Source organism: Haliaeetus leucocephalus, unplaced genomic scaffold (genome assembly GCF_000737465.1).
Source record: "Haliaeetus leucocephalus isolate CR32 unplaced genomic scaffold, Haliaeetus_leucocephalus-4.0 Scaffold932, whole genome shotgun sequence".
Classification (NCBI taxonomy): domain Eukaryota; kingdom Metazoa; phylum Chordata; class Aves; order Accipitriformes; family Accipitridae; genus Haliaeetus; species Haliaeetus leucocephalus.
The window spans coordinates 12,482,284-12,508,901 of NW_010973368.1; the positions used below are offsets into that span (position 1 = coordinate 12,482,284).

Sequence of the window (26,618 nt, forward strand, 5' to 3'; positions counted from 1 at the left end):
CCCTTCGTCATCACCAGAGGACTACCAAGAGCTGAGGGCTGGCCAGCCTGACCATGGTGTTTGCTCCCTTGGCACCCATCACTGGTCTCATGTGAGCAGCTTCAGCTGCTCCCAGCGTGATTGCCTCCTGGTTTGACTCATTCCTGGCTGCTCTTCATTGGTCTCAAAATCAGCTGAATAGAGAAAGTGATTTTCACAGTGCAAAACAACTGGAGGAAAATGTGCTTTTCCTCCTAAGCCCTGAAGTGTCGTTCTGCACATTGAACACACCGTTGGGTGGAAAGTGGTAGGAAAGTGGTGACATTTTAAAGAAGATAAGCAGGGTGAGCTAAGCAATCACAGCCCATCATCCTGACAGAAATCCTGCCAAAATAATGAAGATCTCATTCAATTAATATAATATTATAATAAATAATTGATGCTAAACAACATCAATTCTCATGATGTGTTTAGGGAAACACATCAAACTAACTACATATTTTCTGAGGAGAGTACTAGTTTGGTAAATAGATGTATTAGATCTGGTCTGATAACTTCAGACTTTGGTTTGACACTTGACTTAATTCCACATGATGTTGGGGTTATAAAACTATAAAGCTACACAGTAAGCGTGGCACACATAAATTGAGTTAAAAGCTAGAGAACTGGGATGTCTCAAAATCTAACTATAAATGGAAAGTCACTGCTGAGAGAATTTGGTTTTTAACAATGACTCCCCCCTTCCCCCTAAAATAGGGTGATGGATACTGGTAGAGTTTGTACATGACTCAGGAATGTACTCCATTACAAGTGGAGACTAAGCATGTTTAGATTAGAAATAGGGTAATTATTATCATTAAGGGTAATTATCCATTATAATAGTCTACCAGCTCTGGTGGAGTATTTAACTGAAAAATTTTGTTTAAGGTAGACTTTTCATTTTCCTAAAAGAACTCTAAATTCAGCTAAAGAGACTGGACTCAGAATAAGAATTAAGTAAAGAAAATGCTCTGTCTCTGGAAAGTCCACATGACCACAATGCCTTTTTTCTCTTGGCCTTAAAATTTATGAAGTACAAATGTTGGTTAGGTTTACTCTTAGAGGGCCAACACCTTCTCCTATCCCCAACAGTACCAGGCCTAAATAAATACAATGAATAAACAGACCCATTGGAGATCTGCAGTGGGTGGCTGGATCCAACTTACCGAAAACAAATTAATGAAAAAGTACTTTTAGAGCAAAGGCATCCTGCAAACTATTTCAGCACCACAAAAATCTTACACACTTGCTTTCTTTGACTAAATTTGTTTTGAAGGCTCAGCATAAAGACACAGCTCCAGTTCTAATGTTAGCAGGTATTTGTACACACATGGCTCTAGCCAGAAATGTGCATACCAGGAAAGATTAGCTCAGCTACAGAGGGTTTCCCTCAATGTCCAGGCACAAAAATAGAGGTTGTGTCACTGGAAAGGAAGTTTCCATAAAATTACAAAGAAGTCTCTGATTTCTTTTTAGCAAATCTCAGAGTGGGTCACTCTCAAAATTGTCCTGAGCTACTAAAACCAGAAAACAGTGATGAAGCTGTCTTAATCTTCTGGATTAAGCATTACATCGTTTTGTGTATGTTATAAAAGCCACACACACTTGTACTGCCTGCAACAGAATACAGAAATGGGACTTGGAATCCTTGGATATGCCCTCAGGTTATCTTTAGTGGACAAGGCTGTACTTTATAAAGCTCAGATTTTGGAAATCTAGTACTCCTGTCATTTATTTTGATTAGGATTATTACTTTCCATTGCAATATGGGTTGTAGGCTAATGGCTCTTCACATGGGAATGCCGGGACGTTAGCAAGTAAGACCACCAAGTCTGTCAGGAGAGAGTAAGTGCTCCATCAAGGGGGTTACACTGGGCTGAGTGGGTGCCTGTGTGCAGCCCTCAGCAGCGATGCCGAGGCAGGGAGCCTGCATCAGGGCATCTCCTTCCACTGGCCCTCGCCCATCAGCCAGCCCAACAAAGCAAAGCAAAGCAAAGCAAAACAAAACAAAACAAAACACAAACCCAACCCAAACCAAACACAGGGCTGAGCTGGTGAGTGTGCACTGATGCGATGTGGAGGGGTGACAGTGACCACCCTCACCTCTCTACGACAGTAACTTCATGCCTAAAAAAGGAAGAGTGCTTTCAAGATAAATCAAAACTGATTACTGTTTTTCCTCCTGCTTTTATTCCTGTTCTTGCAGAAAGGTCAAGAGTGCTGGCGTAATCATCTTTATCAGACATCTGCCCATTTTTAATAGTGTACACTCACAACAGGCTAAACCCTGCCATCTCTATGCCTGCAGCACTCCTCTTGCTATTGTAGGGCTGCCTGAATCAGCCATGCACTTTTAATTAGCATGCTAGGAAGCGAGACTGGATTTTATTTTGAAGGCAGGATCATATTCTGAGGGCCTCAAGTGTTTTATCAGTCTTGGTTGGAACTTAAAAAGGAATTGGAGATGCAGGCAATGTGTTTCTAGCAACCTCTATGTATGTCACATACTTTAGAGACCTGTTGATCTGCTGGCTAAGGCAGGGTTTGGGGTTCTAGTCTCATCTTCATTCTTATTTGCCTTATTATTTCAATATATTTACATAATTTGCATGTTGGCATCTCCATTTGCAAGACAGAGAGAAGGCACTAGTGCCTACAGCCATTATCACATTGGGATGCAGGAACAAACCCAGAAAACGTGGAGAGGTTTAGATGTGATTTCAGATGTCAAGGTATATGAAAAGACTCCCAGGACACTCCATGCCCAGTTAAATATGGAGAGGGATTTTGAATCTATTGCAGTCTGGGTCTCTTCACATCAAGGTGTCTCATCCAACCCCCTGTGGAATAGAGTTCAATGAATCCCCTTACTAATGTGAAATAACTTGGGTTGTGGGAGGAGAAACCTTACAGAGGAACAGTTACACACACACACACACCAAGGCTCGGACACTAACTCTATAAGCATTGTATTGTGCAAAAGATGAGAAACAAGGAGAGCCTCCATCACATGCCCACATCTTTTCTGAGAAAGCTGATTTCAGTGGTGAGCCTGAGGTCACTTGTCTACTTTCACGTAAGGCCCTTCACTCCCCCCAGCAGTGTAAATTCACCCCAAAGTGAGTGCTCATTAACTTAATGCTGATTAACTTAATTGTACATCAGAATGAAGCCTTAGGCAGCTAATTAAAAAGGGCCAAGAGCTCAAGTGATGTAAACTGGTAGAAGTCCACCCACTCGTGAGACTGGAGACAGCTGAGGACCTTGTCCCAGCATCTGCACGATGACAGTCATAAGCGCTGCTCCAAATTTTGCTGAAGGTCAGGAGCTCAGTCCCCAGAGCCCTGGAGGCTGTGGGCTCCCTGGGTGCAGTTTTGTTACCTAACCCGGGGTGACGTGGAGAGATCTGTGAGTCAGTGTCCACTCAAGCGTCCCCTCTTTGTTTGCTGTATTTCGTCACGTAGGAACCGCTACAGATGTGTTTGGGTAATCCACGTGGTAGGAACATGCTGTGTGTACCCAGGGCTGCTAACAGCGAGAGGCAGCCAGCACAGGAAAAACAAATCCTTCAAAAGAGCCTTCTAATGAAGTTTGTGGTACTGCTAGACCTTGATACAAATATAGATCTTCAGCTGTTATTCTAAAAGGCATTTCAGGAACAGGCAAAGTATATGTTCCCTTCGAACCATATCCATCAGCACTCTTGGATTTGAGGGGAAAATTTCCTGCGAGGACAGGGGACCTGGATATGGGGGGGTCTTGGTGCCTCCTTCCAGGGCAGAAAGCCACGCATGCGTGCATGCCATGCAGTGGCTCCTCCGCTCACCCCAGCCTCACGTTTTGCCCCGACACGCAGGACCTGGCGCTTGCGCGTGGCCAGAGGGAAACCTCAGCTCGTGTTCTCATCGCAACCACAGCTGCCCACAGAAGGCAATGCTCAGGCTGGTGATCAGTAGAAAGACAGGCTCACAGAAGGAAGGATTGCCATTTTCCACTGACAGGTGAAGAAGAGGCTTGTCTAACTGTGTCAGGTTTCTGTGTGCTGTGAGAGGAGCAACCTGGTGTTTGTGTGTATATATATATATACACACACACACACACACTATATATGCATACGTATATGTATATGCATATATGCATACACATATGCATGTATATTTATGTGTATAAACACACATATATATGTGCAAAGGATATATATGATATATATTTTTAATGTATGTATATAAAGGGGTATACATATGCATCCATGTAAATGAAACTGCTGCCAATAATTTTGTTAAATGTGTTTGCATTCTGAGTGGCTCCTCAGGATTAATTAGTAAGTGTTGGTGACAGAATATGTGAGAAACTCTACCAACTCCTTTTTTACTTCTCCCTCTTCCCTGCACTTGAGATTCCTTACATCGGCTGAACATGTAAAGGCAAACATCCACATTTGGGGCACCTCTGTATGTGTCTGAAACGATTCATTTTGAAGATACGGGAGCTAGAAGATATGAATGGATGCACTTTGCTGTCTCCCTGGCAGGTCCAAAAATCACCTCATCAACCTCCCTTCACAGCTGCTGCCTGCAGACAACGCACCCAGCCACGCTTCAGCTGCTGAAAAGAAGATGCAGGAGCACATCACATCAAATGCCAAAGGCAATGCCGGTATCAACGTGAGGCCCGGGGCTGGGTCAGCCCCACTCCCCAGCTGGCTGGCCATGGCCCTGGAGGCAGCCCGCAAGAGGCCATAATCCTCCTCTGCGCTGCCTCCAGACCGCACAGCAAATGCAGAGCAAAGACTGTGAGCAGACTCAGGGAGGGGAAGGTAGAGGCATTCCCAGATTTCAGCTACGGGGGATCCAAGACAGGATGAGTCTGAGCGGGTCCAGCCTCAACCGCATGAGCTGGTGGTGGCACCAGGCGCCACTGCCAGCGACGTGTACACACAATTAAACCTTGAAGAAAGATAAACTGGATTTGGCCACAACTGCAATGGGGCAACTTCTTTGCCCCGTGGTAAGCCATGGTCATAACCAAACCCACCTAGCTGCTGGCTGGAGGGCTTCGGGCACAGACTGCCCCGCTCCTGGCACCACAATGGCAGCTACAGTCTCGGCCCCCTAGCAGGTATGAAATGACGTAGAGGAGATACTGGGAGCAGACCACCTTAGAGGAGCAAGACGGTATCACGTGCGCTGCCGTATGCTTGCGCATATTTGCCCAGAGAAGTTGTGGATGCCCCATCCTTGGAAGTGTTCAAAGCTAGGTTGGATGGGGCTTTCAGCAACCTGATCTAGTCAGAGATGTCCCTCCCCATGCGGGGGGGGGGGAGTGGATGAGCTTTAAATGTCCCTTCCAACCCAAACCATTCTGTGATTCTATGATATTTAAATGTCCAACAGGGAGGTGCTTTGGCATTGCAGCTTCTGGGCACAACGGTTGGGACGTGGCCCCAGCCCTGCTGCTGCTTCGTCCTTGCTTCCTCCCCATAGAAGCACAAACAAAGCAAGCTCCAAAGGAGAGCTCCAAATGCTAAAGCAGTGTCGAGTGGATTAAATCCAGCAAATACAATAAAATATGAGATTCCCACAGCACTGTGGCTTCCCAGGGCTGTTCTGCTCTAAGCGATGGACATACTGTTACCTGTTTAGAAAGTCGGCGGGGAAAAGGGTGCAGGATGGGCAGCACGGAAAGCCGGATCTATTAACAGCCATCATTAACTTAAGGGACCGGGCCAATGCAGCAGGAATGTAAAGCATCTTCAGTAACAGATGAAGTCCACTTGGGGTGAGTTCACCTCCAGTAAATCCAAACATGATGGAAAGGATTTGGATTACCACAGTTCTCAAAGAGCAGTGACCCAGAAAGCTGCTTTCCTGGACCTGCTCCCTGAGAACCTGCTACAAAGAACCTGTACAGGAGGAGCCAGTGAGGAAAGACCAAAGAACTGTTATAGATCAGCAATATCCTATCCCACCATCCTCACCTCTGGAGCATGGCTGTAACTGTACACAATGTGCAATAGAATGGCTTAAAGAAAATAAGAATCCCCTAATTTTGGAGCAAATTTTGATCCAGAAAAAAAAATCTATGTGGGTTTTCTTTCATTTTTTTCCTTCCTTACAGATCTGCACCCTTCCTGTTGCTTGTAAACTTAGGGCCATTTCCAGAGCGCCATGAGCTAGTCAGGTAAACAACTACTACCAGGCAATAGTGGTGTGCTCAGCAGAAAGCCTGTCCTGATTTACTGTCTCCCTGGAGTAGCTAGATTAATAATATTGGTAGAAATCAGCTATTCCTGTAGCAGATGATACTTCTACTTATCACATTATGTTGCAGACAAGTTTATATCATGCAGCTGCTCTGTGCATATGTTCCTACTACAATTTTAAGGGGGATACTGCAATCACTACGCAGTGGGAACTTCTGCTATAATAAAAACATGTGTGGGATGATGCTGGAGAAATTCCCTCCCCCGCAGCTTTTACATTGTAGACGCTGTTATTCTACACTCTTGGTTCCCTCATCTCCTTAGTTTTCTCCCCCTTTCTAAAAATACTTCCCTTCTGAAACAAGAAACATGCTCAGTTTTGTGCTTAGTTTTGGAGACTGGAGTTTGCAGGAGGTGGAGGAAAGGGGCAGTTCTGCAGGAGTTTTCTGAAGGTCATGGGCGATAGAAGAGAGCGTGGCTCATTGCAAGAAATAGGACTGGAACCCCCAGTGAAAAAAAACGACCCTGGATACAGCCAGTGAAAAAGAGAGGAGCTGGGTGGGGGAGTTTTAAGTATGGTGCTTAAGATCTAAGCTTTAGAGGTTATGGAACCTGCATGCATTTAGGTTTGGGTTTTGCAGTGGATTTCACTAAAGCCTCATGTTGCTCTGTTGTCTTGGTAGGTCTCGTGCAACTGCTTTTCCCTGGCAGATTTGAGAGTCCTTTAGACAATGAACATATCATTAGGACCAAAATAAAAATAATAGCAGATGAAAGTATCGGTCGCCCAGGCAAAAGTGAAGCACATTGTGAGGAAATGGCTTGCACAAAGTCACCGCAGCTCAGTGAAAAAGCCAGGAAACAAAATGACTTTTGACTCCCAGCCAGTTGCACCCTCTGGATCATGTTGCCTCCTCCTTGAGAGTAGACGCAAACACTGGATTTGGCCATAACTACATTACAGCAGTGGAAGCAGCAAACTCCCTTGTTGACTTTCCGGGCAGGTGCCAGATCTCTGCCCCAAGCCTGCCCCGGACCTCTGTGCGGCTGAGACCTATGGACAGAAACAAGGTGGGATCCCATAAGGTGCCCAGGAAGGGCTGATGCTAAGCTTGTGGGATAACTTCTATTGGTTTTGCATGGCTGCAGAGGAAAACTAGTATTTCAGTTCAGAGTCCTACATTCTTATGGAAAGACGATGATGCATACAGAAGAGCAGTCAAAGGACTATCAAAAAAGGTAGGGAGGCAAAGTCTGTTCTCCAAGTGATCGACAGGCTGAGGGCCAGATCTGCCAGCCTTAACCCTATTTAGATTGTTGGTGAAGCTGATGGGACCTGCCAGAACTGAGGTATGACCCCACAAATAGGAGCAAAACATGGTTTCAGCTGCCAAGGTCTTTTGGAGGAGAGTGGGGTTAGCGAGCACAGAGGGATAGTCTGTTCTCTAAAGCATGATCTGGAGAAGCGGTAGCATTTAAAGGCCTTGTGGAAAAAAGGCTTTTAAGGAGATTACATCATAGCTAGTTTCTGTGTTAACACTCGGCTCTGGCATTTATCTTTACAATGGACGCTCACGTCAGCCACTGCCCTCTGCTCTGACTTTGTCACATGTTTTTCAAACCAGCAGTCTCCCCATGAGATGCTGTTTCTCCCTCACCATCTGAGTCTCCCTCAGCAAAAAGGACTGAATTGTTTTTACCCTGATTAAATCACACGCTATCGGTTTCTGTCCCAAGCAAATGAGAACTGAAGCCTGTGCCTTGCAAGGCAGCCTCCTCCTCGCAGCAACGTGGTCATTCTGGAGGGCCTTGTGGGCACCGTCACATTTCCCTGCTCTCCACAACCTGGATCAGTGCCAAGCTGGGCAGCACCGAGATAGTCCTAGTGACACCCCCAGATAGTCCTAACTGCTGCCTCCCCATGAAAGCCATCACTCAGGCGAATCCTGCCATACTCGGTGGCCTGCTTTCTGAAACGCAGGAGTCATCGATCAGATTAGTGGGTATCTGGTGCCTCTAAGAAACAGGTCATAAGTGCCTGAAAATCTGCTGTTAAATCAGTAGCCTGGAATTTATTTTAGAAGGTAACCTGATTTCCAGAGGTTCTGAGCACTCAAAAAGCCAGGATGCTCTAACTTGGGTAGGTAGCTATATAACCTTAAGTTTAATCTTCTGAGTTTTATCACATAGGCTTTAACCTCTGTTTACTTAGGCAGAGTGTCACTGTGGGTAGAAGACAGAAATTCCTCTCAGCTTTCCAAGCTGTTGCAAGATGTAGGGATAAAAAGTGCAACATAAGACTGCATGTCAGCACTGTTGTTATTCCTTTCCCAATTCTCTAATAGGGTAAATACGTACATTTTTAAGTACTTCATCTATATTTCTACAAGATCTAGCTGTATTTCCCTGACCTTCCCCTCAACTACCTATTCAAGCAAACACAGCAGCGAGGCCATGGTCTATGGCAGAACAACAGCAGCACAGCACTGACCTGGGGACAGTAATTCTCAGTTCTTTTGAACAGAGGCACCACTGAGAGGCACAGAGATGTGCCAGCACAGTACCATCCACTTCATTGCACAAACACACAGTCTGGCTCTCCAGCGGCGAGCAACGCACACAGAGAGCACCGGCTATTCTTCAGTGGGGAAAAATCAGTGCTGAGGATCATCTGCTTGCCCCAGCAAACTGTGGGACCTCGTCACATTATGGCAGTGAAAAGAGCACCCTGGAGAAAAGAGGCCTGAAAACACTGAACCTTCATGCTAAGCCTGCCTTTGCCATTTCGGCACTCTGATACCTGAAAGCATATTAGCATCAGTATTCATCAAGCACGCACACAGGCACACATACATACATACATAGAGATATCTATATATGTCCCTCCCTCATTCTGCTTTGGCTGGCACAGATTTCCTAGAGAGGATCTAAAAATGAGTATGATACTCATGAGTGAACTCCCAACGTGTTTTAAGAATGAACTTAACACCTGTAACAGGCTGTAATCAGGCTTGCAGACCAAGCGAGTACTGCAGCCCATCCCCTGCCAGTGTGTCCCAGGTATGCCTGTCCTGTGGCCGCTTCTGTGAGGAGCTGGTCGGCCACCCCGCTGTGCGAGGCTCTGGTTTCCTCACTGCGTCTCATAACAAGGTTGAAGAAAATCAGAAGCTTCTGTTCTGGCATTTGCTGTGGCAGGCCTCCTGCCTGCTGAGACCTGCAGAGCTCGGTACAGGTGTGAGCAACTTTAACACGGGCAGGAGGAGGTTTGCTGCTATGAATCAAATACATGGAGACTTCTTCAAGCGTCTTGGGAAAAGGGCTACCTTTGCTTGTAGGCTTGCAGCACTGGGCCCTGAGGCATTTGACATCAGACAAAAGTAGGGACCAGTGAAAGAAGTAAAGGGTCACTTCCAAAGTGGAATTCACTGGGGACAGGAGATGCATTTTCCCACAGCTTTCCTCCTCCATCACATAGCCAATATCACCTCCCATATCCACCACAGTAAGACAGGTATGAAGAGAAATGAGTCTTCTGGACAGTTGCCTCCCCCAGTCAACCTGGCTTGCTTTCAGGCTGTTTCAGAGGATGTTTTGGGGCAGAAGATGGGCTCGTGACCAGCTACCAGGTATTTCAGGGAGAGACAGGCTCCTGCATGGGGCAGTGCAGCTGCAGAGGGCATCTCATGAAGAAGTGACTGCCAAGGAGCAAAGACATGAGTAGAAAATTAGCCTCACCCTCCTGGCATTCTCCCTTGTGACCTGCTGGCCACACTCGCCTCAGATCAACAGCGAGGAAGTACTTAGTAAATAGCACATAGAAAGCATCTGTCCTCTCCAAAATAAGGTGGAATGGGCCATGGCTTAGGACGCTTGCTGGGAGTTAAGTGGTCTAGAGAGCTCATTCAGCACCTATCTGCATTTTTAGGTGATGAAAGCCCTTAAAAAGCTAGCCCTTGCTTTTACTGAGCCACAGGCACCCTTGGATGAAATCCATGACCCAAGAGGTGCTGTGAAGGCAGGTACAGCTGAGCCTGTTAAGGTACTGTGGTAGTGGCACTCGTATGGACACTGTAAGTACATAGAGTCATAGCCCTTCCAGGCTGTTAATTCCCACATCTGCCGATACACGCTCCTGTGTCAGGGTTTTGTTGAAGCTGTATCATCACTGACAGAGGAGAAATAAGACCTGACACGGTGCTGTTTTGCACCAGGGGTTCTTGCCCAGCCCCTCAGGCTGCCTCTTTTCTTTCATTACTGTGCGGTGGCAGCGTGGCCATAGGCTCTGCCTCTTGCTCCCGGCATGGTGAACGCCTCGTCCTCCTTGCTGCGTGGTGGTGCAGCCTCCTCTTCAATGGGTGGTAGGACAGGACCTAGCTGATCAATTCCATAGCAATTACTGTTCACTCTTCAGCCTAAAAATAATAATAATCTTCAGTGCTTGAGGTCCAGTAGTCTCAAATCCAAAGTTTATGGAGGTGAAAAAAATCTCCATTTCAGATATGATAACTCTGAGTGGCTGATAGCGTAGTTGACTTTCTTGGGACCTCTCAGCAGGCTGGTGGCAGAGGGAGAAGCAGCACCCTGGACTCTCTTTCCACCGTTCCCCGCAGGGTGGGCAGGACACTGCCTTTGCGGGAGTCACAGTACATCACTGTCGAGTCTTCTGAGAGCTTATCCACCTTTCAGCTCTAGCAGTGAACCCTCAGGCCTTCAAGGGAGGGATGACATAGGCTGAAATTCAAGCAGCTGAAATAAGATTTCAGAAGTCTAAGCTCCTACACTGATGACCAGTCTTTCGCCACCAAATGACTAATAAGATACCTCAGGGCTGGCAGATTCAATTCCACAGAAAGATGACAGATTTTCTTGGTATAATGTTTTATATATAGATCAAATTAAGGTCCAAATCTGCACAACTTCTTCAGGCTGAACAGTATTCACATGAGTGGTGCCATCAACGTCACAGGCTATGAAATGTGAGTAAAATTCAGTGCTACTGGCATGATTAAGATGATATCTCTTAGATCCTTAGGAGCTTTTTAAAGAGCTCAGGAACCTCCAGATAATAGCAAAGATTGGACAAGCCTCACATCTTAGAGCTGAAACTTTCTCAAAATTAGTGCCTTCAGGGAAGGCAGATACAAAACTAGCTTCAGCCCACTGCAGACTGAATTTCCTGACACAGATTGTGGAATACTTGGAATATTTTCCAAATGTGTTAGTAGCAGCAGTTTCTAAGGCACTGTTTTGTGTCCATTTCTGAAAAATTAATGGTTTGCCTGTTGGGCATTCAGACACTATATGGAGAAAGTGACTACAATAGACATATAATTTGGATTGGTAAGTATAGACGGCTTTAAAGAGTTCACTTTACAAAGAAAGCCATATTGCAAGTCATATGTCTGAGTTTTAGGGAACAGCCGGCTGACTATGTAGCAGATACTTCTGTTAGTGTATGGTATCTATATAAACATAATCCTCCTGTTTGATATTACATAGTTTATTCGTTGTACCAACTCAGTGGCTCAGTTATTGCTGGAAGTAAGGGCCACAGCTATCACTTAAAAATGTCCCTGAGGAGACCAATTAATAATTCCCATACCTAGTACACTCAAGTTCCTTTTCCAAATTGTATTCAGGTTCAACTTAAGGGAAGCAAAATTCATGACCAACCCAGAGTAAAATGGAACTGAAGTGTAAAATGCCTTCCAAACCAGGGGTTTAATTCTAATAAAAATAAAATTACATCTATCAACTGATAATTTTTCATGCAGTTTCCATAAAATATAGAATACTTAAAATGACAATTACATCACATTAACAGATCAAGTCATTTCACCATACCAAATGCCCAACATGAAGTCCTCAATCACCACTCAGAGTATATTTGTAACTCTCTGAAAGCTAAAAGACAAGGCACAGGCCACCTTACAGTCGCAAAAGCTAGCAAATTGGTTGCTATCATCTGCACTTCCCTCAGGCTTTACACAGAAGTCTGAACCTGCACAGGTAGGTGAGCTTTTGCAGAGATGCTGCTCACCATCACTCCCTACTGAAGCCTACAGCAGTAGGCAGCCAGTGCTGCAGAATGATGCCCGGTAAAGCTGAGGTAGAGCACCTGCAGCTTGCCAAATCAAACTGAGGGTTAAACAAAACCCTCCCTTTGCTCCACTGTAGTCATTTCCTTTGATAGTGGCTATGAAATAAGATTATGCACTGCTTCTAAAAGGAAATGAAAATGTCCAGGGATGATTCAATAGAATCTGCTCCTTTGGTGAAAGTCCAGTTTAATAGCAGCAGTGCTCGTGGTAAAAGTCCTGTTTAATAGCAGCATTTGTCAAGGAACAGATTTTTGTGTAAAATATTTCTAACCAATGAACTGATGAAATATCAGCTGCATTTAAAAGACACTTCAAAATTATAAAACTGTTAATTTTAATAACAATTAGGAATTCACAATTTGCTACTATATATATGTGGTTATAATGTGATATGATTTAATAGTGGAAGTGTTAAACTAACTTGCATAATTATTAATGACAGTTTTGGGCAGTGGCATCAGTTATTAACCTATGTTTGTACTATATGAATGGACACTATGTACTCATTTTGGGATAACATCCTAAATGTGCAGACTGCTGCTTCCTTGATCTGCTACATTGACTTAGAAATTACCCATAAGTTGCAATTACACAGGCAGTCCAACACCTTTATATCATGTTTACAACAAAGACAATGCACAAAACCATTCCAAGACCATAGATTTCTGTGGGTCTGCTTTACCAAGGTCAGTTGCTTAGCCCTCCCTGTTAGAAGAGCTTACTTCTGACTTGCTGAGATGAGGCACTACTTCTTCTGCCACGGACAGGGAAACCTACAACTACTTGTAAATCAGCAGCCTCTGACTCAACAGTAACTTCACTAAAGATTTGTTATCTTCTTAACCAGTGAAATGGTAGGCATGTACAAATGGACTGCCATCCACACAGGGAATTAATGTCTTCAGCTTAGCCAACTCCTTCTGCTTAAAAAAAAAAAATCAAGCTGTTGGAGTATGCATCTCAGAGTAGAAATTGCAGAATCAGTTTAATATCTGATGCTTCTTTTTTCAAAATCAGACAATGCTTTTAATCTATAGATAAGAGAACTCCCACTGATTCCCGCACTGCAAAATCTGGCCTGAGGCTCTTACTTTTAAATACTTCAAAATGTATGAACGAGTGCATTTTCAAGAGAGTGGATTTTTCCATAATATGGATTTATTACTGCATGAAAAATTCAAAACAAATCTGCAAGGTCCCAGAGCAGGGGGAAGATTCATCACTTGCCTAAATAAAAATTAGACTTGACAAAACATTTCAGAATTTATTGTGGTGAAAAACTCTGAATTGGGAAAGCAGTGGAAGCTGTGATTGACAGTCTGATCTAACCAGTGTTTTACAAAGATAGACAGAGAGTTTACGACAGCTTAATATGAGGAGATATTAGGTGCATGAGTGATAGCAGAATCCTATCATGAAAGTATTAGCATGAACCTTTCCAGTCTTACGGGCTTTCTAGTCACTAATCCAGCTCTTCAGACTTACTATAACATCCCAGATGTCCAAGCTATTTCAAACTTCATATTTGATTGCTGCTTAAGATACCTCCTCACCCTAAATAATCTTCTCACTTTGACTGGGAGGTGAGGACTTGTAACTTTTATTCTTATGCCAGAAATAACTGTGCTAAATGCAAAAAAAAATAGGATTTTTAAGTCTTTATGTCTTTAGTGATAAAATCAGAAGTGGCTGCAGTTTGTGGCAGGAAATCTAATCATTGCATTTCTGATTTAGGTGGGTGAACTCTGCCCAAATCCCATCTTGGATGCTTAATGATTTGGTTCACTGTGCTAACAGAGAAGGTAGTGTTTGTGATGTGAAAACAACGTGATGGGGAACTGGACTAGACTCTGCATGTGCCATCATCCATGACTCCAGGCTGCAGGGCTGGATTTCAATTTAGATTTGAAAGCCTCAGAATCCTACTGCCAGTTCTTAGAGTCACAATCCTTCAGTAAAATGAAAGTGTATGTGGGAGAAGACAAGAACTGAATTTTGGTTTTGCTTTGTAAATTACAAACAATGGTCTCACACAAGAACGTAATTCACAATATGACAGCTGTGTTACCAAAACTGAAAGGGCTTCCCTGTTTCAGCATTCTGCTTGCATTTAAAAAAATCACTGTCTAGACCAGACTTGTGGTAAAACAATATTCTCTCACAGTAGCTGTCATTACCATAAATGTCTTGGTGTAGCAGGCAATGTGCCCCCTGCCATTTTGGTGCTACTATACTTCTCTTTCATTACTGTTCAGTGTTGGTAGTCGCTATGTTGTATGAAGTATGGAAGAAAACATCTTCCCCATATAAAACAAAACCATCCCCATCTGTTTGCTAGCAATTCCTTTGGGCATCAGCACTTGGGAGAAGTTAATCCAAGACTCGTCAAGTGTGCCCAAATATCTCAAAACTACTCACAACCGGTCCTTCTGGCAGAATGGTGGTAGGTAAATGCTGGTGCTGCCAGCTGAGCCCTTAGGGTCAGAATTGCACTTGCAGTGGCTGTTTAGAAAGGTGCGAAGCACTCACAAGACAAAAAGCCTTCCCAAAGGGGAACTTAAGGTCAGAGCTCTTTGAGACGCTCAACCCATATTGCAGACCAGACTGCCTGCAGCAAATTCTTTGGCACCTCATGTTTTAAAACATGTGGTGGCCTCCAGGAGGATTTCAATTCAGTTTGCAATCACAACCTCCCCTCAACTCCTGGGGGACAATCATAGACCCCTGCCAAGGACAAAAGTCCTTTTGGCATTGTGTAGGCAAGTGCATCAACATCTGTACCCATGCAGTACAAGAAGTGATGTGGTAAGCATCAGGACCATGCTCAGCTCTCCTGCTTGAATGGCCATGTGGAGACAGTGCTCAGCATGTGGCTCAGACTCATTCTCTGGATCCACACTGTCCATTCTACCACCAGGATTTAGGTCATAGAAAAGCCTAAGGAAAAAACGTTTCTTATTCTTTTATGTCCCAGAGCCATACGTTTTTTAATTCTATAAGAAGCTCCTGCTGTGAAAGGCTATGTTGTTAACTGTCAGCAAGCCAAATCTGCAAATTTTACTTGCTTTAAAACCTACTCAAAGTTTAAGAAGTTCCAGAGCATTCCTGTACTTCAGATTCCTGCCTATATGCACACATTGTGACCATCTGTCCTAAAAGATCCAAATGTCCTTAGCTTTCCTATTTGCAGTGAAGGGATGCTGCACACTTTCTGAAATTAAGCTATACATCTGTGCTGATATAGTTGCCAAAAAGTTGCACCCTTCCTGCAGTTGGTCATTTTTATTTTGGCATTTTCACCAGCCCAAATAATTAGTTAATTAGATGCACTATCTCCAAAGATAAAGAAAAAGATTTCACCTTGAAAAACGAAACCATACAATTGCAGCCTGGAGATTAGAATCCTCTGCAGTGATGTCATTCACTTTGGCTTTGCACTGACTTGATTGTGCTTTATCTCAACTGATAGATCAGGGCAAACTTTCACTGAGGTCAGGAGCTATAAAGGCTTCACTATGTACCTATGTGCAAGCGTCCAACAAGTCAGAGGTTGGTTCATGTATCCAGACTCAGCTGCACTAGTACAGCTTGTAACGATCTCAGATAAAAACTTTTATTTCAGTTTCCTCCTCTAAATTTTGACTGAATCAATGTTTGACTGGATGGACACTTCCACCATCCAGAGAAGGGATGGCAATACCATGGACTCCTCACCCAACGTGGGAGATGGCTAGAGCAAGTAGGAGTTCATGCTGAACATCCTTTCTCTTCCTTGTACCATTTTAAGAAGTCACTTCTGAAATGTTTTTTCCTCAAACGTTACACAGGTTAAAACTGGTACTGACTGCAGTGTATGTCTAGCTTTAGCCCTTTCCTGTTTTGAAAGCCTAGCTTCTACTTCCGAACAAAGTTCTTTCTTCTTTGCAATGCCCCTGGAGAAACCTGTGTGCACACAACGTGTTCAAGAATCGACAACAGCAGTATTTTAGATTTTGAAGGGTCAACATCATTTGAACTAGCTTAATCTCATGGGTCTGCGAGGCTGAGTTAGAAGTGCTGCCTAAACAAGTACTCCATCCACCTTGCCTTAGTCCTGGCTGAAATCCAGAGACAAGGAGGAAAGCAGATGAGGGGAAAAAAAGAAACAGTTAATTAAAGGCCAGGTTCTGAGCATCTCTATCTCCTTCAGGTCATTACAGCCACATCTAGGGAACACACTCAATTTCATTGAAAGTTCCTCCTTTCTTTGCTGTCAGCATCTAAGCTTAGTTGGCCTTAGGCCCCTGAAAGCCTCATGAGCTTTCCCTTCATTTCATCAACGAGCAGTTTTCTAGGCACAGGTTAAAGAGCAGGCTGCTGCTTGCATAAGGAGAGTTACTGCGGAAGCATCAATATGCCAGACCATCTGGAGGAACTGCAACTGGCTTAGCGACCATGTCTCCTGACAGTCCCCACCATCCTAGTTACTTCCAATACAGGCTGAAGCCCCTCTCCTTGAAGACCCTCAGTAAGGTACACATCTATACTGAACAAGACAGCAGTATCTCAGTGGGACACCAACAAACTGCATCTGGAATGAAGCTCGGGAAACTCAAAACTGAAATGCTCCATGTGTCCTACTTTACAGAAAGAGGCAAGGCTGAATTAGCAATATTGAGAGAACCAGCATCCACAGGGACCAGCATGGCTGATCCTAGCCTTCATTTAGATACCGTAAAGCAGACATTCACTGGGGCAGACCAGGAGTCCTCCACTTAGCGAGGAGGAGGCACACGGATATGCTGCCATGAGGGAAAGTCCCATGACAGCTCCAGAGCAGATGCAGTGAAGGCAAGGACAGAGGTTGGAAGGGACATGGGAAACGCCAGTGGTCTGTGTGAAGGAGTTGTTAGAAATGTGGGAAAAGGAGGCCTGGGGTCATGGCTGAAGGAAGACAAAAGCAGTTTATGTTTTCTTCCCTGGGGCCTGGAGTTCTGGTGGCAGAGATGTTCTCTGAATTCACCAGTCCATAACTTTGTTGTCCATATTTGGAAATACACAAGCCACATGATCTAATTTAATTTCCCATATTCATATTGTTGAACGAATAATATGCCTTCTCAGGGTGCACTGAAACACACCCCACACATTGCTGTTGTAAATACATGACTATAACAGTGAGGTGTCTCCTAAAGCCTGTAAAGTTGGTGTTTCTACTACCACTCATGTATTTAGACTGACTGCTAAGCTGTGTGTGATTCTACTCATCTTCTGCGGAGGGAATTAGCTTATCGTCCCTCAGAGTAAACACATTTACCAGTCATTATACGTGAATTCTGGAATTCACAACATTTAACAGGTTTTGTATGAATCTATCTGCAGGAAGCAGAGCTAAAGATTTGTTGCCGGATCAACCTGTCAATATTGAAATGTCTAAAGAGACACTAAATGCACTGTAATTGTTCCTGAAAGTCCTCAGTTGTCCTCAAGCACAATAAAAACCTTTCAGGGAGTGATTCAGCTGCTCACAAACAGTTACTCAGTGCTATCCCATACATCCAAGTAGGGTTTGCAAAACATTCAGGTGGGACTGATAGAGAGGACACAAAGAGGGTCCCCTGCTTTTCCATAGCAGCAGCTGGGGACCAGACAGGACATGTCAAAGAGCATGAGATGGCTTCATTTAGCAGATAACTGAGCTGTCAGTGTCTGTAGTAACTGGATGGACAGGAATTTTGTATCTGTTGGCTTTAATCATCAGGCCCAAACCACAGTAGCTGTTTTAGAAGGATGTAGAGATGATCTAAACTTTCAACAATGTTCAGTTTGATTGCAAAAAGAGCTTTTAAGAACAGTGCCTAGTAGGCTGCAGCCTTCTGTGGCTCACAAAGCCTCTGAGAGGAATGCCAACATCTTTATGAAGTGCCTCATAGTGCAGACACTGTACCTTGTAAAGGTAAAAAAAACCTGCAGCTCCTGGGCTGCTGCTTTTTTGCAGAGGTCTTTCCAGTACTTAATCACTTAAAAAGTGGAAAGTGCAAGTCTAGCATCCACCACTTAACAATAGCTTGTCTTGCCCCGTTACTGCCTTCTCCTCTGAATGCTGTTTAAAAGCAGTGTCTATAACATCAATATTTAACCACGAGGGTTGCTCATTCTCACAAGGATGGGGACTGCTGTACATGTGGGCTAAATCACAGTGCCTAGACAGCTGATAATAATGAAAGCATCTTTCAAGATGAGGCACTTGATTGCTACTCTAAAGCTTACTGGTGAAGCAATGTGTAATCTATTTTTTTTATTGCCTTTGAAATGAAATAACTTGTTTAAATATTAGTCATCTGGATTTATACAGCTCATTTTTAGAACTGGGTTAGCACCTGGCAGTCCAGCCTGAGTAAGCATCAGGCTATCCCAGTCGCAGGCCCATTTGATTTCTCTTTCCTCTTTTTGCAATGTGTGACAGACTTCTTTTTTTCTGATGTGATTTCCTTCCCACTTCACAGGAGACAAATCCATGTGCTCAGCCCCGGCAGCCCCGGGGAGGGGAGGCAGCCTGGCAGCAGTGCCCTCCTCCCGGCACAGGCACAGCCGAGCAGCAGGGCTGGTCCCTGCGCTGACACTGCTCTGCCACGGCTCCTGTGGGCAAGAGCAGCTCCCGCAGGGCAACGGGGTACCCCAGGGACAACAAAACACAGTGGCAAAGTACTTTCTTTATTTTCTGACTGTGAGAAAAAAGATCAAGGGAATTTTCAGTATTACTGTCCATGACATTTTCCTGAACATTGAAAGAGATTTTTCCTGCTATAAAAAACCCTTCATCTCTGCTTTCCAAGCTGTCTTTGTACTTCCTTTCCCAAGTGTTTCACTGTTGGTTTTTTTCCTGCCTTTGCCTTAAATTTCTGCAGTGTGGCACAAATACAAAGCATGCTCCTGGCAGAAAACACACTGCAAAATTCTGCCTGTCTTCTGCCTGGCTAAAAGCTGTGCAGAAGCCTTCTTCGTGTCTTCTGCACATCTGGGGATAGCGCTGATAAAGACAAACAGCCAAACGATGTTACCTAATGATTTCTTTTCCCGTGGGGGAAGCACTGAGAAGGATACTAGATATACTTTGCAACACTGTTCCCAGGGGAGTTTATCTAAGCAGGGAGAAGAATTAATAGGCAGCCTTTTAGGGAGAGACAAATTTGCGAAGATACAGAAGCGTTAAGGAGATTTGCTGGAATACCTGAGACCTAAAAGTGTCTGTGCAGGGTCCAGCCCATGTCCCTGCACCCAGTCAGTGCAGGTAGCGCCGGTGAGCTCCGTCCCACTGTGGAAGGACTGCTGCTCTGGGGACCACCAGCACACCTATCGCTCTCCAGAAAGGATCTGTGCGTCGGGGATCACAGAAATACTGAAGTGGAAGGAAGCTGGCAGAGGTGGCCAGCAGGAACTGCAGGCACAAGGTGTGCTGGACATGGGGATGCACAGCTGGAAATTCAGAGGAGCTCGGATGGGCTGCATAAGGCTTGGGAGCACTGACTTGTATAAAGAGAAATAGATGAGTCTTAGCCTGTATGTGCATTAGTGGGAAAACTGCCCACTTGCCATTGACTCCTGACATGCCTCTGACTTTTGTTACAGTTGTAAGCAATTTAAAACCAGTGAGCCTGACTCACTGCTATGGTAAACCAGTCGAGCTCCGGTGTCTTGAAGACAGCCAATCTGCAGGACGGTCTAGGCAGAGTGTTTGAATTTTTGCCTGCTTATAAATTAATTTGCCTCGGAGCACCCAGACCTCCAAGCTGCACACCTGGTGAAACAGGAGGTCACGTAACTCAAGGGGAAGCACAGCGCTACATCTCCATAGGAAAGCATTTCCCAGGGCTAGGGCATTAGGGAACCATTCAAAGCTAGGGAATCATACATAATACAATGAAAGCAGGGAATTTCTCTGGCTTTCCTCCAAAAGCCAAGCATTATTCATTGATCAGAAAACAGATCTCCATCTCTACTGAGAACATTTTTTCCTCCATTTGCTAAGTGGAGAATGACAAACGAGCTAGCTGTGCCCTCTCCCACATCCTTTCTGCTTCTGTCTGTCCAGGCATCCCCATCGCTTCACCCTCCCTCAGTGCACTACAACCATACCAGTGGCTACTTACTCGGCACCACTAGCAACCTCGGGGGCGGTGGAGGTGGAGGAGGTGGTGGTAACGGTGGAGGTGGCCGGCACTGGCAAATTTGCTGGCAGCTCTCTGTGACTTTCTCTGCTACAGGCTTGGAGCATGACTTCTGGGGCTCACCCCGAGTGACCTGTGAAGAAACAAGTCATTGCATGAGCAGCAGAAACAGTGAAAACTGATTCTCCATGAATTGCGTTTCTCGGACTTGAGTACCCGAGTGGCACCTCAGACCTGTAGCGAGAACTGAGCTCATGTTCCTCACTAAGGCCACTACAAGGAGGTCTCTTCCCTACATGGTTCCCATATTTTATTTTTTTACTTAACACAATATCTTCAAGACCTCTTTCCCTCTGTCAAATTTGTTTGAAATTGGCCAGCTGCTTTCTGAGTTATTACGGGGTAAGGAGAAGGCGGGTAGTGGCAGACAATATGATTGCGTAAGCCTTCTTTCCTTAGGAAAGCCATCTAGCAGCATGCATTATTCACAGGGTCGTTGCTGCCAGCCAAAGATTGCTAATAAAAATTACAAGACAGTTAGGGTCAGGATTATGTTCATTTTCCTTATGGCAGAACAGAAAGCCAGAGATCTCTCCTCTGCTTTGCCAGCCTGGCTTTGATGTTCAGAGAGTGTTCCACAGTGTTTCACTTCCCACCAGGAGGAGAGGGAGCCCACATTTTCCTCATCTGTGCACCACAGCAATGACATGGTCAAAATGGAAATGCCACAGACTGTGAGCTGTAGCTTCTGTAACATGCAGTGTTGGCTAGTAATAAAGTTGAAGGTGGGCACTGCAGAACCCAAGCGTAGGTAACGCTTGGCCACGGACAATGATTTAGCCAGTATTGGTATACAATATATTGAATGGGTTGATCTAGTCGTGACAAGGACCGTTTATTAACAGCATATTTTTCTTACCATCGGTAATATTTACATGACTAGGGATTTAAGGAATATTCAGTAAAATTCCTAATCTAACGCTACAAAATGGAGTAAGTCCCTAATGAAAAGGAAATTTGCTGAACATCGCAGGAGCTTCTGAGAGGCGTTAACTTCAGAGGTCTCTAAGCAGCTCTTTTTGAATGGACTGATAGATGGAAAATACTGGATACAACTTTAAGGAGACAAAGTCTAAAAGATGAATAAGCACGTTATCTAACGAGCACTTTGAATGTAGGATTAGGAGACCACGTGGGACAGACTTGTGTCTTGCTTAAGCTAAGGATAGTTATGCTAGCATTCAGCTGTTGCCTTGTCCGGTTCGGTCTTGGGCGGGTTATTGTCCTAATAGTTTTGGCCTAACATCATCTTCTTTAATTAGCTCTTTTCCACGACATGTTGTCATTACAAAGAGGATGTCTCACGCCATGCTTTCTGACCTGTTTTAGGCAGGCCTCTTCTGCCTCCCTGCCTACCCCCAGGGTCACCCAGGGTTGCCTTCTGCCCCCTCCTCTCTCCTGCCCAAGCTTTTGTTTCCCTTCCCCTGCCAGCTCCGGGCACACAGTCTGTCTCCTCTCCCCTTCCAACCCTTCGCCCCCAGCCCCTAGCCTGGCCAGCCAGCCTCTCCCACCACCCACGGCTGGGCACCAAGGGTGCTGCGCTGCCTCTTGGCTGCAGGAAAGCCGTACAGTCATTTCATGTATTTCTGGCCAAAAAGAGAGACGTGGCTAATTAAAACAACATCACTGCACAAAGGACATGTTCACATGCGTAGGAGGTTTCTAAATGCAGAAAGATGCATTACTCTGGCCTCGGGGAAATGGAGGTAGGGCTTTGTTGCTTAAATATTACAGAGAGGGAGGAAAGAATAGAAGAGACTACGTGTAGCTGAGTTGGAAGGATGGCTCGGCACAGCACAAGTCAGAAGGCTCAGCTCTTTAAACAGCTTGTCAAAATCTATTACCAAACACAGGGAAAAACAAATTCAGCACAAGTGCTTTCCAACTTTCCCCTTCACCATCAGGTAACAGTAAGAGAACAGTTAAAGACCATCCCAGACAGCAGCCAGCAACTTACACAAACTCTCTGAATGCTCTAATGAATCAAAGTGACTCGGCTTCATAATCCCTCACGGCTGGTAATAAATCTGTCTGCTAAGTAGGCTTATTTATTTTTCAAGTAAGTGATCACAGGCAGCAGAATATCCTCCATACTGCTTCAGCTCTTCCAATGCTGTTCACACGGCTGGGTTGGGGTGTTAGGGACTCTCCCAAGAGGAGCTCCGTCAGAAGAGCACCCGCTCCGCACAGTGGGGTACCTCCTAGTTGTACTGGTGTGACAATATTTGCTGTGCTGGCAGAAGAGGCAGGGTGACATCTCTCCACTGGCCCCAGCAGCTGATTAGGAAGCAACGATTAACTCCTAGCTACAATTACCGTCCCCTACCTAGTTCCCCGGTTGCTGACCCCTACGGCTCGCTACAGTCTCGCAGGAGCCAGTGCGATGGGAGAGGATAGAAACAGGGCGGAATAACATTCAGCAGACTTGGAGCCAGCTGCTTTTGCAGACCAGAAGCAGCTTTGTGTATAAAAGTCTGAAGACGGTGCTGGTATGGAAAAGCTACGTTGACTTATTGCTCTAACTTAATATCAGCCAGAACCAAAGGCTTGCTCTGTCTTTTTTTAGAGCTATTGACTGCTTTTAAATCTCTGGAGGCTCTCCTACCTTAGGCTAGTAATAGAGTGTCCTCAGAAACCAGTGGGCATTTTTCTCAGTTACTTTGCAGACAAGATTAACCCTATACATGCCCAGCCACTCCCTGCTCCTGTCTACTTGTAAAGTATTATTTGGGGAGGGGGAAGTTGCTTTGTCTCTCAATACCTTAGTCTGAACCTTTATCAAAATTCCCCATGATCACTTTTAAATGCTCATTTAAAAGCATGGGCTTTATCACCTGTTTGTTTCCCTTCTCTTGTCACTCAGTAAAATGTCTGGTTGTTAGAAGATACCTGTAGGAACACAGATATTACCTCGCCAGGGGTTTGTCCTAGAGGGTTAGTTTAAAATAACAGAGATATCATAAGCTGGCTGAAATCTGTCAGGAAAGGGAAAGACCCAAATCGAGGTTGAGGGCCTTGAGGAGGAGAGAAATAGTCAAGGACTGCTGCAAGAAGATTAACTAACAGTAGCAAGATAGAATTAAGAAAAAAAATAAAAGACATTTGGCTCCTTTTCAAGAAAAAAATAAATCCCACTGTTGATGTCTATTAGTCTTTTTATGAAGGGAATGAAGGCTATTACTTGTGTCTTCTAAAGGTAAGCAGAACAAATCACTAGAAAATATGCTTTAGGGAACAATCTTGCTCTGGCAGAGGATGATGAAATAAATTACTCCATGTTTCTTTCTTACTGTCTGCAATTCAAAGTAAGCTGCCTTTACAGGAGATGGCAGGAGAAAAAAGGCATGTTGAAAGAGCCTAATCGTTCTCTGGCCAGGTCTGCTAATTTGAGCCCAGCCTCAAACTTTACTGCTTGTTTATCCTGGTGGACACTACCACAGCCCCAGAACGACTTTGGAAGCCACTTCACAGATAATGACTAACCAGACACCCACCAGGCTGCCAGGCAGTCCATGGCACAGAGGTTGCCTTGGCAAGAGGTCATCTCTGGAGATGGCCCACACGGGGCTTGCTCCCTAGTTGTTACTTCTGCACCTTCCAGCTGTTCCAGGTGCAGGAGGAATGCAGGTGTCTCCTCGGCCTGCCTAAAACTTGGTTGCTTGTTTGGCATGAGGCTTTCTTAACACACTCGGCAGTTGGCCGGTTTGGACATATATGTTGCCTGGACTTCAAGCTGATGCATTTTTTGCCCTGCTCTTGAAAATACATAGAGTTGACTATATGGATCTGAGCACCTGATATGAACATGCCTTGCAAAAAGGGCAGATGTTTTTAAATACTCATGGAAATGAAAATCTGATCCACAAATGTCCCAGGAAAAGCAAACAGAAAGTGGTAACTGATGCTTTCCTTTTGCAGCCTCTCTGTTGAAGTTTGCGCCTGTGACGTATTTATTTTTAATCTGACGTTTCATTCGGAAACAGTGGTCCTAGTCCTGCTTTGCACAGAGTGGAAGAATAAATCTGCATGTGGTCAGAGCCGTTTAGTATTTCAGTAGAGTCCCCTGGGGTTGCAGCAGTCCATGAGCATGCTCTACAGAGTGGGATGGGAAAAGAGGATTAATACAGGCCCCAGAGGGTGGCCCTCTTGTGACTTTTTGAATCAAGTAAAAGGAGGAAAGCTTGAACAGAAAAGTGCAGTTGACTGAAAAGGCACAGAGACCTCTAAAAGCCTGCTGATGTGGCAAGAGCTTTGTCTCTTGGAAGCAGTCTACAGAGATGAGATCTCAACACTGCTGCGTAAATCCCAGGACGGCTCTGCATAATTCACATCAGAGTTAATCCAGATCCATGTTTATGAAACCAGAAAAAACGTGACCCTGCTATTTATCATGACACTTACTGCTCTTTTTTTTAATTATGTCAAAAGCCTCAGACAGAATCATCCCTTCCTTCTCGTCACAGTGCTGGCTACGATGCTAATAAGAAAAGATTGTGGGTTTTGGTTCAGTTTTGTGGGTTTTTTTAATCAGATAAATGCTTCTCCTCTGACTAGCATCTGACTGATTCTCTTAAGTGCCTCAAGGCAGGGCCCGAGGAGGGAAGGCCACACCGCGCGTAAGTCATCGCAGGGACGAATGGCTGAAGAAGGGCTGGGAGAAGAGATGCGAGAAAACACGATGGCTGCTATAGATGGAGCAGGGGCAGGGGAGCGACATGATGCGACATTACTGAATTACTCCAGGAGAGTATGGCTTGTGAGACTTGGAAGAGAAGAGCAAGGATTATGACTCAACATAGGGAAAGGAGTCATGGGAGGGATTCAAAGATGAGGTAGTTTCAGTCACAGGAAGGCCGGCATGCCGGTGAGCGCTCCACACCTGCCCTTCCCATTGGTACCTGCTGATGGGAGCCTTGGATACATCTGAGTTTGGGGAGAGCTGGAAAAAAAGCTTGAGTATGAGGAGATTTATTGATTGCCCTTCCACAGAACAGCAGGCAATAGCACAAGTACAGTTGACGAATGGGACAACAAAACTTCCAAATTATTGCAAGGAAAGGCTGGGCCCCTTGGCTTTTGCATTTCTCAGAGCCTGTTTCAATTCTTACAAATGTTAATTATTTTTGAAAGATTGGCTTAGATCATCTGAGTAGTTTGCCAGAAAGATATTTATGCAATTTTTTTTTTGCCTGCTTGATTGACTGACTGATTACAGGAGAGAGGTTGCAGAAGGCATCTCTTTTTACACAACTGCACTTCACTCTAAAAATGCGGTTACAGTTTTAACTTAAGCTTAGCCACCTGAATACTTGAGCAGGACAGCAGGAAGGTAGCGCTGGCAGAGATTTCTACGACGGGGGCATTGGTTTAAAGGAGATTTTTTATTGTATTTCTGCTCGTTTTAATCTCTAAGGCGCACAAATCCTCTTTGTCATTCACGGCAAGAGACAAGATGCTAAAACAAACACCATCTCTCTCTAACCTTTCTGGAGTCACTAAGTTTAGAACAGGGAGTAAAAGACGTGGAGTCTCCACCGTGTTTTCTCCAAGAAAGAAACTGTAATTGTTCCGTTCTTGAACAGCACTTGGCTGGCTCATCAATCACTCCTCCGAAGACATATATTATAAATAAACTTCAAAATATCAAAGAAGTGACGCATTTGAGTCGAGCTTTGCTGCCGTTCTGATCCTCGGAACTGGATGGGCGCCCTCCCTCACCCTACCCTCATCTCTCCCAGCCCGCCTCGCCGGCCACCCCCCACTGCAAGCAAGGTCACACGACATCGCAGCGTCGGAGTTGGCGAACGCCGATTCAGCCCTTTACGCAGGGAATCCTCGGTTCGCAATCTACATCGAAACCCCACGGCAAACCACTACCAAAATCAGGCTGCCGGAGCTTCGCTCCGTGCACCCCTTCCTCCCGTGCACCTTGCCGCCCACAGCAAAATGCGCTTGCAAACCCTCCGGCCGCCGGCGCGCCGAAGAAACTCAACTCCCTCTCGCCCGGGGAGCCCACGCCGAGCTCCGGCGCTGCCGGGGGCTCGCCGCCGGCCGCCCAGCCCTCGCGCACCCCGTCCCGCAGCGGCCGCC

General features: G+C 45.1%; 1 protein-coding gene across 1 annotated transcript in view; it reads right to left on the reverse strand.

Annotated features, from left to right (window-relative positions):
* Window positions 1-26,618, reverse strand: part of PRIMA1 (proline rich membrane anchor 1) — a 56,632-nt gene that overhangs the window by 23,679 nt on the left and 6,335 nt on the right. Inside the window, exon 3 of the mRNA XM_010584019.1 lies at window positions 20,451-20,601. Coding sequence (XP_010582321.1) covers window positions 20,451-20,601 — 151 coding nt within the window. The remainder of the gene's footprint in view (window positions 1-20,450; window positions 20,602-26,618) is intronic.